At 45.5% G+C, this 20,325-nt stretch overlaps 1 protein-coding gene across 7 annotated transcripts in view; it reads right to left on the reverse strand.

Annotated features, from left to right (window-relative positions):
• suco (SUN domain containing ossification factor) overlaps positions 1–20,325 on the reverse strand; it is a 96,481-nt gene that overhangs the window by 32,808 nt on the left and 43,348 nt on the right. For all 7 annotated transcript variants that reach the window (XM_014216861.3, XM_014216860.3, XM_014216858.3 and 4 more), the window contains 3 exons: positions 5,125–5,254; positions 3,906–4,004; positions 3,421–3,758 (listed from right to left, as the gene is read on the reverse strand). In XM_014216861.3, coding sequence (XP_014072336.3) covers positions 3,421–3,758; positions 3,906–4,004; positions 5,125–5,254 — 567 coding nt within the window. The remainder of the gene's footprint in view (positions 1–3,420; positions 3,759–3,905; positions 4,005–5,124; positions 5,255–20,325) is intronic.

Genomic DNA, 20,325 nt, shown 5'->3' on the forward strand with positions numbered 1-20,325 from the left:
ACGAAAGGAGAAACAGTCTGGAACCACAGTATTTTCTTTCAATAACATTCCTACCGTGTATAAAGGGGCATTTAAAAAAAATACAATTATAATTACGTGAAAAACTCTACAACAAAACACTATTTCAGCTCAAAGGGAATATCAGTTAAATAACGATGTACTTCAGAGGTTGACTAATGACACCACCTCTTACGATACGATAAATACTTTATTTATACCAAAGAGGAAATTGTCGTGGACCCATAATTCTGCTATTTTAACATAAATAACATCTCATATACATCATACGTACAATACACATCTCATTTCAGTCATTTAGCAGTGCACTCATCTTAAGATAGTGGGACAACCACAGTCATAGTAAGCTACGTTATTGAAGAAAAATGTACGCTCAGCAAAGTCAGAGCTAGTAAAGGGGAAAAGAGTGCGAGTGTTCATTCACTAAAGGCTTTTTGAGGAGGGTGCAAGAGGATTATTTAAGATACTCTTTACAGAGGTAGTGTTTCAGATGTTTTCAGAAGATGGGCAGGGACTCTGCTGCATTGGGGTGCAGGACAGAGAACAAGCTTGTACTGGGTTGAGTGTGAGCTGCTCTCCTGTAAGGGTGGGAGGGCCAAAAGACCAGAGGTGGCAGAATGGAGGACTCGGGTTGGGGTGTAGGGTTTGAGCAGAGCCTGAAGGTAGGGTGGTGCAGTTCCTCTTGCTGCTCCATAGGTAAGTACCATGGTCTTGTAGTGGATATGTGCTTCTACTGGAAGCCAGTGGAGTGTGAGGAAGGAGCGGGGTGACATGGGAGGAGCGGGGTGACATGGGAGGAGCGGGGTGACATGGGAGAACTTGGGAAGGTAGAACAGCAGGCGAGATGCAGTGTTCTGGATAAGTTGCAGGGGTTTGATGGCACAAGCGGGGAGCCCTGCGAGTTGCAGTTGTCCAGACGGGAGATGACAAGTGCCTGGATTAGGATTTGCGCTGCTTCCTGTGTGAGGTACGGTCGTACTCTACGGATGTTGTAGAGCATGAACCTGCAGGAGCGAGTCACTGCTTTGATGAGGACACCATGGAGTTGTCAAAAGTGATGGAGAGTTGTTGGAGCAGGCAACCCTTCCCCGGGAGGAAGAGCAGCTCCGTCTGGTCAAGGTTGAGCTTAGGGTGGTGGACCGACATCCAAGCGGAGATAACGGCCAGGCTTGCAGAGATGCATGTTGCCACCTGGGTGTCAGAAGGGGGAAGGAGAAAAGTAGTTGAGTGTCATCCGCATAGCAGTGATAGGAGAGACCATGTGAGGATATGACAGAGCCGAGGGACTTGGTGTAGAGAGAGAAAAGGAAATGACCAAGAGCCCTGGGGGACACCAGTAGTGAGGAGACCACGTGGTGCAGACACAGATCCCCTCCATGACACCTGGTAGGAGCAGCCTGCCAGGTAGGATGCAATCCAAGAGTGTGCAGAGCCTGAGACGCCCAGCCCTGAGGGTGGAGAGGAGGATCTGATAGTTCATGGTGTCAAAGGCAGCGGATAGATCTAGGAGGATGAGAACAGAAGAGAGTCAGCTTTGGCAGTGAGGAGAGCCACTGACACAGAGAAGAACAGTCTTGGTTGAGTGACCCGTCTTGAAGCCTGGCTGGTTAGGGTCAAGAAGATCGTTCTGAGAGAGGTCGTTAGACAGTTGGTCAGAGACAACATGCTCAAGTGTTATGGAAAGAAAATAATGAAGTGATACTGGTCTGTAGTTTTTGACGTCAAAGTGTGTTTGTTTCTTGAGGAGGGGAGCGACTCGGGCCATTTTGAAGTCAGGGGAATGCAGCCAGTGGTCAGGGATGAGTTGACGAGGGAAGTGAGGAATGGGAAAAGGTCTGGAGAAGGGGATGGGGTTGAGCAGGAAAGTTGTCGGGCGGACGGACCTCACTAGTCACAAGATTCTCTGCAGAGCGAGGGGAGAAAGTGATCAAGGCGTAGGGTAGTGGGACCAGTGGACTCAATAGGCTGAGTGAATGAGCAGCAAATGTCGTCAACCTTTTCAAAGTGGTTGACAAAGTCATCCACAGAGAGGGAGGGGGGAGGGGGAGGAGGATTAAGAAGGCAGAAGCTTGAAATTTAGAGTGATAGAAAGTGGCTTTAGCAGTAGACACAGAGGAAGAGAAGCTAGAGAGGAGGGAGTGAAAGGACAACAGGTCCTCCGAAAGTTTTCGCTCAGCTGGCCGCAGCCCTGTAAGCTTGCAATGAGTTACTCAGCCACGGAGCAGGAGGGGAGAGCCGAGCCTGCCGGGGGGAAAGGGGACAATACGAGTCATAAGATGCAGAAATGGAGGATAGTAGGGTCGAAGAGGCAGAGTCAGGAGGGAGAAGGAATTATCAGAAGGGAGAGATGATAGGATAGAAGAGGAGTGGGAGAGAGAGAGTAAAGATTGCGACGGCACATGACCATCTGGGTAGGGGCTGAGTGGTTAGGGTTGGTGGAAAGGGAGACAGAAAAGGAAGCAAAGTACTGATCAGAGACCTGGAGGGGTTACAGTGAGACTAGTAGGCAAACAGCCTCTAATAAAGATGAGGTCAAGCGTATTGCCTGCCTTGTGAGTAGGAGGGGACTGGGAAAGGGTCAGGTCAAAACAGGCAAGGAGGGGAATGAAAGAGTTGTGAATCAAAGGCAGACGTCAGGAGGTTGAAGTCACCAAGTACGAAGAGTTGTGAGCCATCGTCAGGCAATGAGCTTGTCAAGTTGTCAAACTCATTGAAGAACTCCCTAACAGCACCTGGCAGGTGATAGATGACAATGTTAAGCTTGAGTGGACAAGTGACAGTGACAGCATGGAATTCAAATGATGAGATGGACAGGTGAGAGGGAGAAAATAGCCCTATGCCACCATTGCGACGACCAGATGCTCTTGGACTATGAGAGAAAATGTAGTCAGATGGAGAGCAGCTGGAGTAGCAGTGTTCTCTCGGGTAATCCATGTCTTCGTCTGGGTCTTCGTCAGGGCAGCATAGGCTGAGATGAACTCGGAAGTTCCAAAACGCTGCCGAAGACCAGGAATTCCACATTGTTCTCGCAGGGCACACTAAATTAGAAGGGTTGCAGCCAAGGTTTGGGGAGTGTCTTTAAAGCCTACATGAAGAGGAGCGAACTGAGATAGACATAGTTTCCAAAGCTGCAAAATTAGATCTGAAAGTAACTAGGGAAGATATTCAAGTGAGCGAGTGATGTGGAGCCTTCCTGTCCCTTAATCCTGGTTGATGTGTCAACAACTAATCTTCAAGTTATGAGCAGTCAGCAGTTCACACACACCAAGTGGGCTATTAGGAAGACCGGGAGCACTTAAAGTAGGTGGCCCTAGCTAGCAAAAAGAAAGTACTAGACAAAAATTATACTCCTCACTCCTGGAGATACCAGGAGTCATCTAGCTATAGAATGAAGCAGCTTACCTGGCTGGGGCTGGAGCAGGGGTGTGAGAGGTAGAGGTAGGTGTGTGTTGGGGGTCTTCTGTGGCCGGGGCTGGGCTGGGTTCTGCCAGGGCATCACTGCGGGTCTCGGCCGGGGCTGGGGGGTCTGTGGAGGCTTGGTCCTGGGCTAGGTCATCGCTGGGTGATGGGGTGGAGGAGGGTGGAGTTGCCTGGTCCTGGAGGGGAGGGAGTTGTGTATCGGGCTCTGGGTGGGTGTGTGTGTGAGGCTCAGCAGCAGCAGCAGCGTGGGGTTCAGGATCATCGTGTGGTTCTGGAGCTGACCAGACCTCTACTACTACAGGCTCCTCCTGATTCACAGTCTGGAAAACACACACAAATTCAATTCTCTCTCTGTGTGTGTGCGTGTGTGTTACCTGTTCAGTGTTGTGTGTGTTGGGCTCCTCTAGTGCAGCCCTCTCTGTCTCCAGTCCCACGTCGTAGGAGGAGTGTGTGTGTGTGTCTGTTACCTGTTCAGTGTTGTGCGTGTTGGGCTCCTCTAGTGCAGCCCTCTCTGTCTCCAGTCCCACGTCGTAGGAGGAGTGTGTGTGTGTCCTCGGCGACTCCATCTGGGGAACAGGCGCCGTTAGAACAGTTTAATTCTACAGAAACTATGGTAAACTGAACTAGGCTAGCCTCTTTTGCCGGAAGACATGACAGAATGATAGAAAAACACCACAAACAGAATGAGTGAGCGTCTCAGGCTGAGAAACAGTTCTTTGTTAGACTGAGGGACAGAACAAAAGGCTGTTCTATAAGGGACTGACAGCACGGCTCCGACAGTACAGACAGGCCTGTTTGCCATGTGTACATTGACAGTATGCCAGCATGCAGCAGGCTTGTACTTGCATGCCCATGGAGGACTAAATATGTGTTTACATTGCAGCCCCCCACCCCTCTCTCTCAGGCCCCCCACCCCTCTCCCTCAGGCCCCCCACCCATCTCCCTCAGGCCCCCCACCCATCTCCCTCAGGCCCCCCACCCCTCTCCCTCAGGCCCCCAGTTCAGAGTTGTATGTGGATATGGGCTGAGACCGTTTAAGAGGGATTAGTCTTTATTTGGCTAATACTGTCAAAACAAAGTCTGAGTGAGGCCTAGTGGGGTCTGGGGGAAAGCTGAGTGAACTGTGGCCTGCCCCTGGTCTGACCTGGATACATTACCGTTATCATGGTCTCAGGAAGACACCATGGCCGGGCAAGCAGACCTGCTCTCAGCCTAGTGGCCAGAGATAGTGGCTGGGAGGAGGTCGCGTCAACAATCAAATGCACAACAACCACCAATGGTAAGTCTTACATTACTCTTCAGCCAAATACCACCCCCCCCTCTCACCTCTAGCCAGAGGTCAGGACACACACACACACACACACACACACACACACACACACACACACACACACACACACCTCTCCTCCACTCCCCAGGCCAAATTCCAAACTCATTATGGCCTTCTCTCCTCCGTCTTTCACCGGAGGTCACGTATGACCCCAGATATAGGACTACACAAGCCCCCCCCCCTAACACATTCACGCCCATGGCTTTGTTGAAATGGAGGTCAGAGGAAAATAAATGCTTTAGGTGGGTCTGATCATGATCCTTTCTGGCTGAAACACCATACTAAGTGATTCTAGGTGTAGTTGTGGATTATTAGCCTGGTGGTCCAGTCTGTTTGTGCTTTAGACAACTCCTCACCTTGTGGTCCGTCCGGTGGTACTGCGCATGCTCATGGTTGTGAAGATGCTCTGGGGGGCTGCCGTCTCCACTAGACACAACTGGACCTGACGAGTTGTGCTCTGAACAACACACATGACTTCTGGGGTACCTGGAAGACAGAGACAGGCTCAGTAACACACAATGAACAATACAGCTGGGGTACCAACGCTGTCGGGTGTGTGTGGGGGGAATTAAAAACACACTACCAGTCAAAAGTTTGGACACTTACTCATTCCAGGGATTTTCTTTATTTTTACTATTTTAGAATATTAGTGAAGACATCAAAGCTATTAAATAACACATATGGAATAGTGTAGTAACCAACAACAACGAAAAAGTGTTAAAATATATTTGATATTCTTCAAAGTAGCCACCCTTGACAGCTTTGCAAAAGTTCCCAACCCCCATGCAAACTTTGCCACCGCTGCCTTACAGGAACAGGACTGGGCTTGCTGGACACTGAACCAAACTACTGTAGAACTGCCCTGCAGATGCCATCTCTGCCACTGGATTCCTTTTGATCTTAGTGCTAGAGAGAAAGTCTGGAAAGGTCTAATATTGCATAAGAGCACAACATCGAGATAAATAGGAGAAACAAGAGAGGTAGAGCAGGGTATTTTTGTGTTTATCTGATTAGAGGGGTAAAGGCCGAGGTGATGTGGCGGGAGAGGAGGAAGGGCTCAATGAGCGAGGGGCCTGCCTGAACATGTCCACAATGTTAAGCTTCACACACACTTTAATTAAATGTTTTTTACACAATGTACTTTTCCCTCGGGCCTGGCCTCTTAAGCCCAGTATGAATCTAAACTTGATCTGAAACCTTCACCTTGACCACTCAGACATCACTGTCAGGCCACACACAATCTGGACTATGTTTTAGCCTTTTAGTTTGATGGCAGGACTTGAGAGGATCCTGAGAAAGGTGAATGTGTTGTTTACCATGGTGACGTTAAGGACTCTGATCTTCTAGACCAGTGGTTCCCAAACTTTTTATAGTCCGTACCCCTTCAAAAACATTCAACCTCCAGCTGCGTACCCATAATTGTAAGCCTGCCACACACACACACAAAATACATGTAGTATTGTGTGTGTGGTCACAATCCGGCTCGTGGGAAGTGACAAATAGCTCTTATAGGACCAGGGAACAAATAAAGAATTTTGCTTTATTTAACCATCTTACATATAAAACCTTATTTGTTCATCAAACTGTGAATAACTCACCACAGGTTAATGAGAAGGGTGTGCTTGAAAGGATGCACATAACTCTGCAGTGTTGGGTTGTATTGGAGAGTCTCAGTCTTAAATCATTTTCCACACACAGTCTGTGCCTGTATTTAGTTTCCATGCTTGCGAGGGCTGAGAAACCACTCTTACATAGGTACGTGGTTGCAAAGGGCCTCAGTGTCTTAACAGCACGATTTGCCAAGGCAGGATACTCTGAGCATAGCCCAATCCAGAAATCTGGCTGTGGCTTCTGATTAAATTACATTTTCACAGAACTGCTTGTTGCAATTTTGATGAGGCTCTCTTGTTCAGATATCGGTAAGTGGACTGGAAGCAGGGCATGAAAGGGAAAATCCAGTTGTTTGTGTTATCCATTTCTGGAAAGTACCTGTGTAATTGCACACCCAACTCACTCAGGTGCTTCGCTACATCACATTTGACATTGTCCGTAAGCTTGAGTTCATTTGCACACACAAAAATCATATGATGGAAAGACCTGTGTGTTGTCCTTGTTAATGCAGACAGAGAAGAGCTCCAACTTCTTAATCATAGCCTCAGTTTTGTCCCACACATTGAATATAGTTGCGGAGAGTCCCTGTAATCCTAGATTCAGATCCTTCAGGCAAGAAAAAAGATCTCCCAGATAGGCCAGTCATGTGAGAAACTCATCATCATGCAAGCGGTCAGACAAGTGAAAATTACGGTCAGTAAAGAAAACTAAGTTTGTCTCTCAATTTAAAAAAAACGTGTCAATACTTGCCCCTTGATAACCAGTGCACTTCTGTATGTTGTGAAAGCGTTACATGGTCGCTGCCCATATCATTGCTTAATGCAGAAAATACACGAGAGTTCAGGGGCCTTGCTTTAACAAAGTTAACCATTGTCACTGTAGTGTCCAAAACGTCTTTCAAGCTGTCAGGCATTATCTTGGCAGCAAGAGCCTCTCTGTGGATGCTGCAGTGCACCCAAGAGGCATCGGGAGCAACTGCTTGCATGCGCGTTACCACTCCACTATGTCTCCCTGTCATGGCTTTGGCACCATCAGTACAGATACCAACATCAGCAGCAGCTATGTTTGGCTACATACGGACCGTTAGTGGAATTCCCGCGAGAGACTAACGTTTAATGTGATTGGATGTTAATTATTTGACTAGGCTACCTGTATTTGACATTGTTATTTTTGAACACTAGATTATTTAATTTTATTTTTGGCAGTGAAACGAGGCTACTCAGGTGAGAAAAAAACCTCACCCAAATGTATAGCCCCGTTGGAAAATATAAATGGACTGTTTGAAAATGTGAATAAAAAAAAATATGATTTTCTACAAATGTGAATTGCATTTTTAATTGGGCGTACCCCCGACGGCATTGCATGTACACCAGTTTGGGAATACCTGCTCTAGGCTAATCAATATAGAGCATAACATAAGTCTATACATTCTTTAACTTGAAACTCAGACAAAACAGAGATGCTAGTTCTAGGTACCAAGAAACAAAGAGATCTTCTGTTGGATCTGACAATTAAATCTTGATGTTGTACAGTCGTCTCAAATAAAAAAAACTGCAGGACCTCGGCGTTACTCTGGACCCTGATCTCTCTTTTGACAAACTTCAAGTATATTTTCAAGGACAGCATTTTTTTTTTTTCATCTTCGTAATTGCAAAAATCAAAAGCGTTTTGTCAAAAAATTATGCAGAAAAACTAATCCATGCTTTTGTCACTTCTAGATTAGACTACTGCAATGCTCTGCTTTCTGGCTACCTGGATAAAGCACTAAATATACTTCAGTTAGCAGCCATATTTAGCACTAGAATCTTGACTAGAACCAAAAAAAAACCTGATCATATATTACTCCAGTGCTAGCCTCCCTACACTGGTTTCCTGTTAAGGCTAGAGCTGATTTCAAGGTTTTACTGCTAACCTACAAAGCATTACATGGGCTTGCGCCTACCTATCTCTCCGATCTGGTCTTGCCGTACATACCTAGATGGACGCTACGGTCACAAGACACAGGCCTCCTTATTTCCCCTAGAATGTCTAAGCAAACAACTGGAGGCAGGGCTTTCTCCTATAGAGTTACTGAGCCATTTTTATGGAATGGTCTGCCTATCCATGTGAGAGACGCAGACTCGTTCTCAACCTTTAAGTCTTTATTGAAGACTCATCTCTTCAGTAGGTCCTATGATTGAGTGTAGTCTGGCCCAGGGGGGGCGAAGGTGAACGGAAAGGCACTGGAGCGACGAACCGACCTTGCCGTCTGCCTGGCTGGTTCCCCTCTCGCCACTGGGATTCTCTGCCTCTGACCCTAGTACGGGGGCTGAGTCACTGGCTTACTCGTGCTCTTCCATGCTGTCCCTAGGAGTGGTGTGTCACTTGAGTGGGTTGAGTCACTGACGGGATCTTCCTGTCCGGGTTGGCGCACCCTCGGGTTCGTGCCGTGGGGGAGATCTTCGTGGGCTATACTCAGCCTCGTCTCAGGGTAGTAAGTTGGTGGTTTGCGGATATCCCTCCAGTGGTGTGGGGGCTGTGCTTTTGCAAAGTGGGTGGGGTTATATCCTGCCTGGTTGGCCCTGTCCGGGGGTATGGTCAGACGGGGTCACAGTGTCTCCCGACACCTCGTCTCAGCCTCCAGTATCTATGCTGTAGTAGTTTGTGTCAGGGACCTAGGGTCAGTCTTATGTCTGATGTAATTATCCTTTCTTATCCGGTGTCGTGTGTGAATTTAAGTATGCTCCCTCTAATTCTCTTCCCGGAGGACCTGAGCCCTGGGACCATGCCTCAGGACTACCTGGCCTGATGACTCCTTGCTGTCCCCAGTCCACCTGGTCGTGCTGCTGCTCCAGTTTCAACTGTTCTGCCTGCGGCTATGGAACCCTGACCTATTCACTGGACGTGCTACCTTGTCCCGGACCTGCTGTTTGAGACTGACTCTCTACCGCACCTGCTGTCTAACTCTGAATGCTCGGCTATGAAAAGCCAATTGACATTTACTCCTGAGGTGCTGACCTGTTGCACCCTCTACAACCACTGTGATTATTATTTTTATTTGACCCTGCTGGTCATTATGAACGTTTGAACATCTTGGCCATGTACTGTTATAATCTCCACCCGGCACAGCCAGAAGAGGACTGACCACCCCTCAAAGCCTGGTTCCTCTCTAGGTTTCTTCCTAGGTTCCTGCCTTTCTAGCCACTGTGCTTCTACAGCTGCATTGTTTGCTGTTTGGGGTTTTAGGCTGGGTTTCTGTATAGCACTCTGACATAGGCTGATGTAAAAAGGGCTTTATAAATACATTTGATTGATTATTTCACTCTATTTATCTTTATCTTGACTGATGCACATGTCCTTTTCCTCATCCTCCTTATCTACAGAGCACATGATCCATGCATCTAATTATCCAGTGCTGATGGTGTTGCAATGAGGGCCTAATCACATAGCATCACCACTTTGTACATACACCCAGCTCCAGCTCTAAACCGGCGCCCCATAGGCAGAGAGATGATACGGCTGAAGTCGGAAGTTTACATAGGCTGGAGTCATTAAAACTCATTTTTCAACCACTCCAAATTTCTTGTTAACAAACTATAGTTTTGGCAAGTCGGTTAGGACATCTACTTTGTGCATGACACAAGTCCTTTTTCAAACAATTGTTTACAGACAGATTATTTCATTATATCACAATTCCAGTGGGTCAGATGTTTACATACACTAAGTTGACTGTGCCCTTAAACAGCTTGGAAAATTCCAGAAAATGTCATGGCTTTAGAAGCTTCTGATAGGCTAATTGACATAATTTGAGTCAATTGGAGGTGTACCTGTGGATGTACTTCAAGGCCTACCTTCAAACCTCTTTGCTTGACATCATGGGAAAATCAAAAGAAATTAGCCAAGACATCAGAAAAAAAAGTTGTAGACCTCCACAAGTCTGGTTCATCCTTGGGAGCAATTTCCAAACGTCTGAAGGTACCACATTCATCTGTACAAACAATAGTACGCAAGAATAAACACCATGGGACCACGCAGCCGACATATCTCTCAGGAAGGAGACGCGTTCTGTCTTCTAGAAATTAACGTACTTTGGTGCGAAAAGTGCAAATCAATCCGAGAACAACAGCAAAGGACCTTATCAAGATGCTGGAGGAAACCGGTACAAAAGTATCTATATCCACAGTAAAACGAGTCCTGTATCGACATAACCTGAAAAGCCGCTCAGCAAGGAAGAAGCCACTGCTCCAAAACCGAAATAAAAAAGCCAGACTACGGTTTGCAACTGCACATGGGGACAAAGATGGTACTTTTTGGAGAAATGTCCTCTGGTCTGATGAAACAACAATATAACTGTTTGGCCATAATGACCATCGTTATGTTTGGAGGAAAAAGAGGGAAGCTTGCAAGCCGAAGAACACCATCCCAACCGTGAAGCACGGGGGTGGCAGCATCATGTTGTGGGGTGTGCTTTGCTGCATGCGGGACTGGTGCACTTCACAAAATAGATGGCATTATGAGGATGGAAAATTATGTGGATATATTGAAGCAACATCTCAAAACATCAGTCGGGAAGTTAAAGCTTGGTTGCAAATGGGTCTTCCAAATGGACAATGACCCCAAGCACACTTCCAAAGTTGTGGCAAAATGGCTTAAGGACAACAAAGTCAAGGTATTGGAGTGTCCATCACAAAGCCCTGACACCAATCCTATAGAACATTTGTGGGCAGAACTGAAAAAGCGTGTGAGCAAGGAGGCCTATAAACCTGACTCAGTTACACCAGCTCTGTCAGGAGGAATGGGCCAAAATTCACCCAACTTATTGTGGGAGGCTTGTGGAAGGCTACCCGACACGTTTGACCCAAGTTAAACAACTTAAAGGCAATGCTACCAAATACTAATTGAATGTATGTAAACTTCTGACCCAGTGCGAATGTGATGAAATAAATAGAAGTTGAAATAAAATCCCTACTATTATTCTGACATGTCACATTCTTAAAATAAAGTGGTGATCCTAACTGACCTAAAACAGGGATTTTCTACTAGGATTAAATGTCAGGAATTGTGAAAAACTGAGTTGAAATGTATTTGGCTAAGGTGTATGTAAACTTCCGACTTCAACTGTATATGGCAGTGTGGGTAGGTAATGTAAGAGGCAGCACACACAATCAGACCATAATATGAGCTGTAGGGTGGATACAGCCACAGCTAAACTTAGAGCCATAGCTTTCAACTATGTACTGCTTCAAATGTCACATACGTGAGGATGGGAGAATGGTCGATGTGCGACCAGGGCTGGTGAGGTGGGGGTATACTGTATGCTGACAGGCCTATGTGTAAGGGCAGGAGTGTCAAAGGCCTAGTGTCTGCAGGTTTTTTTGCCGTTCAATTAAGACCTAGACAACCAGGTGACAGGAGTTCCTTACTACACTGAACAAAAAAAACCCTGCAACATTCAGCAATTTCAAAGACTTTAAATGAGTTACAGTTCATATAGGGAAAAGTCAATTGAAATAAATTCATTAAGTCCTAATCTATGGATTTCACATGACTGGGAATACAGAAATGCATCTGGTCACAGATCACTTAAAAAAATGACATCTGAAAACCAGTCAGTATGTGGTGTGACCATTTGCCTCATGCAGGGTGACATGTCTCCTTCATATAGAGCTGTTCAGGTTGTTGATTGTGGCCCCACGCTTCAATGGCTGTGCGAAGTTGCCGGATATTGGCGGGAACTGGAACACGGTGTCCTACACATCAATAAAGAGCATCAAACATGCTCAATAGGTGACATGTCTGGTGAGTATGCAGGCCATGGAAGAACTGGGACATTTTCAGCTTCCAGGATTTGTGTACAGATCCTTGCGACATGGGGCCGTGCATTATCATACTGAAACATAAGGTGATAATGATGGATGAAAGATGTGACAATGGGCCTCAAGATCGCGTCACGGTATCTCTGTGCATTCAAATTGCCATCGATAAAATGCAATGTGTTCGTTGTCCGTAGCTTATGTCTGCCCATACCATAACCCCACCGCCACCATAGGGTGCTCTGTTCACATCAGCAAACAGCTCGCCCACACACGTCTGCCATCTGCCCAGTACAGTTGAAAATGGGATTCATCTGTGAAGAGCACACTTCTCCAGGGTGCCATTGAGCATCGAAGGTGAGCATTTGCCCACCTAAGTCGGTTACGACGCCGAACTGCAGTCCGGCCAAGACCCTGGTGGAGGATGATGAGCATGCAGATAAGCTTCCCTGAGACAGTTTCTGACAGTGTAGAAATTCATCGGTTGTGCAAAACCAAAGTTTCCTAAACCGTCTCAGACGAACCCAGATGTGGAAGTCCTAGTGTGGTTACACGTGGTCTGCGGTTGTGATGCTGGTTGAACATACTGCCAAATTCTCTAAAATAATGTTGGAGGTGGCTTATTGTAGAGAAATGAACATTCAATTCTCTGGCAACAGCTCTGGTGGACATTCCTGCAGTCAGCATGCCAATTACAAGCTCCCTCAAAACATGTGGCATTGTGTTGTGTGACAACTGCTAATTTTAGACTGGCCTTTTATTGTCCCCAGCACAAGGTACATCTGTGTAATGATCATGCTGTTTAATCAGTTTCTTGATGTCACACCTGTCAGGTGGCTAGATTATCTTGCCAAAAGAGAAATGCTCACTAACAGGGCTGTAAACAGATTTGTTTTCAAAATATGAGAGAAATACACTTTGTGCACATTGAACATTTCTGGGATGTTTTATTTCAGCTCATGAAACACTTTACATGTTGTGTTTAATTAAATCAATCAAGTACAAGGGTGGAGCGAAAACCCGCAGAAACTCAACCCTCCGTGGAAAGAGTTTGGCACGTGGGTTTGAGTATATTGTCCAATCCCACATCAACCCCTATCCTACCCCCTCTACTCCATGCTCTGTAGATCTAAGAGGTATGCGTAATATGGCACAAATTCCACCTAGCCAATTAGGGGGTGATTTGGAATTGGGCGTGTCCTCTCCCTTTTCCACTTCCTTCAACCCAACAACCAGCAAAGAGAAATACCATGAGGTAACATCACCATGAGGGGCTTGTAGTGGGTAGAAGTTGTTCACCTTAGACTTAAAACCCTTTGAACTGAAGGCTCTGCCATTTACCCTTACATAGCTTTTAGCCAAACATAATAGACTTCTACCCCCATCTGCACAGGCCTATAGGCTAGCCTAGACCTTGTTGTGAACTAAACAGACTTCTACCACGGTGAAGACAGCGGTGATGGTAAGAGTGTTTATGTCACAACGTGTCTGAGGAACTGGACAGGAACCGCAGAGAGATGATTGACACCAGAACCATTTACAACTGGATTGACAGTTAACTCAATGAAAATAATCCCCATAAACCGGCCTCTGATCCCAGAAGCCTTGCATTTCTACAACACTTCACACACGCACTCGCCTCTCTCCTTGATGGGACTTCTCTTAGACAGCTGCAATCATCACACATATAATAACATGCTGAGGAACCAAGTGGTCGGCTGATATTTCAGACATTACACAGAAGAAAACCTACATTTTGTCGATTTTTCACATGATCCTCCTTAAACCGTTTATACACTCGTACCCATATACGGGTTGAAAACTGTAGAATTGGGCACTGATAAGCGCCTACATTGAAACGCAGTGGCTGTACAGTAACATGCGATAGCCTAAATGACTTCAGAACTCAGGCACAGCGCTGTATGGGTTTTGACTGACTGCCGTTCTGAACTTGAGCACCGCATGCGACAAGAAGTTTCCCCCATCCCTCGGAGTATTCGGGAAACCTTGTTGTCTGAGTGAGGGAAATGCTGTAAGTTAAGAGGACTTGATGTATTTTGAAAGATGAAACGTCAAGGATTAAAATAAATACCACTTTGATGTTATATAAGCAAGCTAAAACACCAGTCCAAATGTGCACTTCACATTTCCATATAATAACACGTCATATACAGTGTCAAAGTTTTTAATCACCATGTTCGGTGTACAGTTACAAGATGACAAACCCTAGGTTACCCTTTACATAATGATCCTGTTAATCTTTGGTGAAGAAAATTTGCCTACGAACACACACCTGAATGCACTCATGACTCTTTTCTATGTGCACCAAAATTACAAACTGTTTATCTGAATTGCCTTGTGAAAACCTAACATTAAGATCATATTTTATTATTTATTTTTTAAGTAGTCACATTGGCAAAAGAACAAGCTTTCAAATTAAGCCCACCTGACCCAGATTGCGATTTATAAAATGGTCTGTTTTTGGATTATATAAACAGTAATTGTGTGAATGAGGGGATCCAGGACTGTGTTCCAAACAAAACTACTAGTGTGCTCGCTGCAACTCCTCAACGGCACAGCTAGGAGAGCTCAACGGCACAGCTAGGAGAGCTCAACGGCACAGCTAGGAGAGCTCAACGGCACAGCTAGGAGAGCTCAACGGCACAGCTAGGAGAGCTCAACGGCACAGCTAGGAGAGCTCAAAAAAGCATGTTATAGTGCATTGAAATTACTTCGGAACTGTGGACACTTGAGAAGTGTGTGTACACCAGTTAGTCCTCTCATTCAAACTTTTGTCTTTTTTTTTTTCATCTTATGTTGCACCTACTAGGGTTGCAAAGGGTCGGAAGATTTCTGGAAATTTTCCATGGGAAGTTAAGCCCGGGAATTTCGCTTAAATTCATCAAAAAAGTTCTAATAACGGTGAACCTTTTTTGTGGGATACACATAAGGCAATTCTAGGTCTTGCGGCATATTTTGGTTAAACTATCCCCAATTCAAAGGAATTGCAACCCTCTGCATGCACAGTGCATTCTTCCATCACATGTACAGCTGATTCTCACGATCTTGCACACTAATGAGATACTATTGAGCCCACACTACTATACTGTCTGAGCCAAGGACTAAATGCTTTCTGGTAAGTTTTGATTACAATACTGGGTGGGGTGAATATATTTTACATGACATATATGTTTTTTTGTTAACTAGGAAAAAGAAGCCTACAGCAAAGTGTTTAAATCATATCTAATATGTTAATTTCTGCTAGTTAGTTTTTGCTACCATGTGGGTTTTAGCTTGCTTGAGCCTGCTGAGGAGTGTTAATTCACCAGTTTCCATACGTTTCATTTTAAAACATTTATCTTACAAAGGAGTTGTTTAATCTAACTGCTTAACTATTTATCTGTACATGGAATTGTATTTATTCATTTAAAAAAAAAAAAAAAGATTTCCCCCCCTAATCTTTACATGAAAATGCCACGGGCACTATCTGATGTGTGGAGACATTTCACTGTAGAATGTAATGTAGAAGGAGAAGCTGTGTACATGTGGAAATACTGTGCCAAATCATATGTGAAGAATGCAACAAAGATGCAGAATCATCTGGCCAAGTGCATAAAGTTCCCTCAGTGCTCACAACAAGCAACCTCTGACAAAAGTCCCTCTACTTCTATTCAAGGTGAACATGTTGAATCAGACAACTTATCGATAGCAACAGCTCATGGTCCTCCTGGAATCAGATGTCTTTTTTGACAGAACGGAAGAACGTAGTCAGAGAAATGCTGATGAATGTCTTGCTCAAGCTGTGTATGCAACTTGTTCACCTCTGAAGCTCACAGGCAATGTGTATTGGAAGAGATTTCTGAATGTTCTTCACCCAGCATACACCCCTCCAACCAGACATGCCTTATCTACTCATTTGCTGGATGCAGAGTTCAAGTGAAGGTCAAGCAAATCATAGAGAAAGCAGACTATTACAATCATCTCTGATGTGTGCTCAAATGTTCGTGTGCAAGGAATAATTTACTACATCTCCACCCCTCAACCACTATTCTACAAGAGCACAGACAAGGAACAACAAACACACCGGTCTCTACATCCTCAGTGCATGCACAGACCGGCTGGCTGATGTGTTTAGACATATTCAAATCGCTCCCTATCGCAGTCTGCTGTCCCCACATGCTTCCAGATGGCCACCATTGTTCCTGTACCCAAGAAGGCAAAGATAACAACTAAATAACTACTGCCCCATAGCACTCACTTCTGTCATCATGAAGTGCTTTGAGAGACTAGTCAAGGATCATATCACCTCCACCTTACCGGCCACCCTAGACCCACTTCAGTTTGCATACTGCCCCAACAGGTCCACAGATGATGCAATCGCCATCACACTGCCCTATCCCATCTGGACAAGAGGAATACCTTTGTAAGAAAGATGTTCATTGACTACAGCTCAGCATTCAACACCATAGTGTCCTCCAAACTCATCATCATGCTGGAGGCCCTGGGTCTCAACCCCGCCCTGTGCAATTGGGCCCTGGAATTTTACCCCCCCCCCCCCCCCCCCCAGGTGGTGAAGGTAGGAAACATCTCCACTTCACTGACCCTCAACACTGGGGCCCCACAAGGGTGGGTGCTCAGCCCCCTCCTGTACTCCCTGTTTACCCACAACTGCGTGGGTAAACTCACGCCTCCAACTCAATCATCAAGTTTGCAGATGACACAACAGTAGTGGGCTTGATTACCAACAACGACGAGACAGTCTACAGGGAGGTGAGGGCACTCGGAGTGTGGTGTCAGGAAAACAACCTCTCACTCAACGTCAACAAAACAAAGGAGCTGATCGTGGACTTCAGGAAACAACAGAGGGAGCACCCCCCTATCCACATCGACGGGACAGCAGTGGAGAAGGTGGAAAGTTTTAAATTCCTCGGCATACACGTCAGACAAACTGAAATGGTCCACCCACCCACACAGCGTGGTGAAGAAGGTGCAACAGCGCCTCTTTAACCTCGGGAGGCTGAAGAAATTTGGCCTGTCATCGAAAACCCTGACTAACTTTTACGGATCCACAATTGAGAGCATCCTGTCGGTCTGTATCACCGCCTGGTACGATAACTGCACCACCCTCAATCAACCGCCAGGCTCTCCAGAGGGTAGTGAGGTCTGCACAACACATCACCGGGGACAAACTACCTGCCCTCCAGGATACCTACAGCACCCGATGTCACAGGAAGGACAAAAAGATCAAGGACAACAACCACCTGAGCCACTGCTTGTTCACCCCACTAACATCCAGAAGGCGAGGTCAGTACAGGTGCATCAAAGCTGGGACCGAGAGACTGAAAAACAGCTTCCATCTCAAGGCCATCAGACTGTTGAACAGCCATCACTAACTCAGAGAGGCTGCTGCCTACATGGAGACCCAATCACTGCCACTTTAATAATGTTTACATAGCTTACATTACTCATGTATATACTGTGTTCTTTTTCTATTGCACCTTGCCTATGCCGCTCGGCCATCGCTCATCCATACATGTACATATTCTCATTCACCCCTTTAGATTTGTGTGTATTAGGTAGTTGTTGGATTACTTGTTAGATATTACTGCACTTCTGGAAGCATTTCGCTACACTCACATTATCTGCTAACCATGTGTATGTGACCAATAAAATTTGATTTCACAGATTTTTTCCTATTGAATATAACTCTAGAATATGCATAAAATGCATCCTCCAATTGCAATGTCTGCCTATGCCCACACATATGGTCTCAAGAAAATGGTATATTTTCAATATCCTCAAACACCAAGTTAGACATAACATACTTCATTTAAAAAATAGGCCATCACGGTCAATCATGAATGTTAACTCTTCATGTTTTACAGGTGAAATGTCCAAACTACATCTGCATGCCATTCATTTGATCTCAATCAGTTTCATAGGAATATGCATTTAGATCTTTAAAAAAAATTGTGAGCAAATTAGCGCAGATGGTGTTAAATAAAATACAGGAAGGCCATATAGTTTCAATCCAACCAATCTCGCAAAATTTGCTAAAGTTTGTGATGCAAAAACGAGAACACGTTTGATGAAAATCTGGGAATATTTGGCCAAGAAAACCTGAGTTTAACAATAGGCCTACGTCTCGTCTTGCACTGAGCAGAATATCAGATCTCATCGACTGGAGAAGTGTTTAATGTCACCAGTACCACATCCTTATGAAATATATTTTCAGAAGCCCAACGTGACTGCAAGAGATAGGTTTTTAATGTCTGACTGAAATACGGAACAAATCTCCCTTTTTTCCCCTAAATTAGTAGAGATTGAATTTGTTGATAAAATGCGGGACATGATTGTTCGGTTGCGGGACAAAGGGCTAAAATGCAGGACTGTCCCACACAATCTGCTACAAGTGGTCACCCTCGTGTGTGCATGCGTGTGCCCGTGGGTGTTGTACAATCTACTGAAGTCTGATCATCCACTGCAGCATAGAGCACTAGTGTGGACAAGGCTCTTCTCTACACAATGTGTGAATCATAGTGTTGAACAAAGTCCAGTTTTACAGGGAGGCTGACTGACTAATGAAGAGGCCAAGTGTGTAGAACTGAGATGAGCCTAACAGCTTCTAGTCTGGTAACATTCCTTCTCTCAAAGGAAGAGAAGCAAAAAGAGGGGCAGAAAAGTTACCTCTGCTAGAAGGAGCAGCTTTAGGGGAGGAATGTGACCTAGTTCTGGTCATTATCTAACAAGTGGAGAGGAGGACCCTGCAGACAAGAGAGTGGGGAATGAGAGGTGTATGTTGAAGTTGCCCCTATAGAGACACTGATCTCGGGTCAGTTTTGCATTTTCCCCACTAATGGTTAAGTTTAGGATTGGGGAGATGATCCCATCTAGCGGAAACTACAGCCTGGAGCAGGGAAAGAGGCTAGAGAGGGGAGAGGAACGCGATTAATAGAGAGACTAGAGAAGGGAGAGGAACGCGATTAATAGAGAGGAGAGGAATGTGATTAATAGAGAGACTAGAGAGGGGGAGGGAGAGGAAAATAACTGTGTTCCTGTAGTCAGTCAATGTCAGTAAATAGGGAAGAGCCTCAGGCATTCCACTGACTCAGCACATTGACACTTCTAGTCTACTGCCGCCCTCACGCTCTTTTTTCCCTCTCCATCTGTCTGTTTTCTACTCTTCACAGGGGGCTTAGTCAACAGGTAGACATAAAACCTGCCACTGCTCATACAGACAGATAGCTTATGGTGGAAATCACACACAGTGGGGGTCTGGAACTACTGCAAAGCAAACCCTGAATTGATCTGAAACTACAGGACAGATATTATGTTGAATGACCAGATCCCACTAGGCATCTGTCCAATTTGCACAGTTCAGTGTAGATGAAGGAAAGGAGACGGAAGAGGAAGCGTCAAGCTACTTCAGAGTATTGGGATGCAATAAGAGGTGATTTGTGATTGGAACCCACATTCAGGCAAATGACAGACATCGTTTAGAAAGGCTTTGGCATTGTGGTTGAGCAGACAGATCTGATCCAGAACCACGTCAGGGCGTTTCCCTGCTCGCCTCAGAGACCAGAGTGGGTGCATTAAACACACAAACACCAGTTATGGCCAGCCAAATCCCTTGATATTTCCTGTTGGGTTTAAGGACATACAAAAGGGCCAGAGAGGGAGAGAGAGGGATGGGAATACAGGGCATAGCCCATTGTACCAACAGACTGCATTCAAAACAGACACACAGCCTGTGTCCAGTCCACTATAACAATAGAGATCCATTAGAATGTGGAGGGAAGATGAATCTCCCTGCATTAGGACAACAATCCATGCTTTACCTAACCCTGACATTCCCACCCAACACCAGCGCCACATCTCTGACCCAGGCCAGTCTGATCTAGTCATTTGTTCAGAGAAAGTCCTGATGTGGTTCTGATTAGAGGTCGACCGATTAATCGGAATGGCCGATTAATTAGGGCCAATTTCAAGTTTTCATAACAATCGGAAATCGGTATTTTTGGACGAATTTATTATAAAAAAAATTGACCTTTATTTAACTAGGCAAGTCAGTTAAGAACACATTCTTAATTTCAATGACGGCCTAGGAACGGTGGGTTAACTGCCTTGTTCGGGGCAGAACGACAGATTTTCACC

Source organism: Salmo salar, chromosome 10 (genome assembly GCF_965601325.2).
Source record: "Salmo salar chromosome 10, fSalSal1, whole genome shotgun sequence".
NCBI classification, from domain to species: domain Eukaryota; kingdom Metazoa; phylum Chordata; class Actinopteri; order Salmoniformes; family Salmonidae; genus Salmo; species Salmo salar.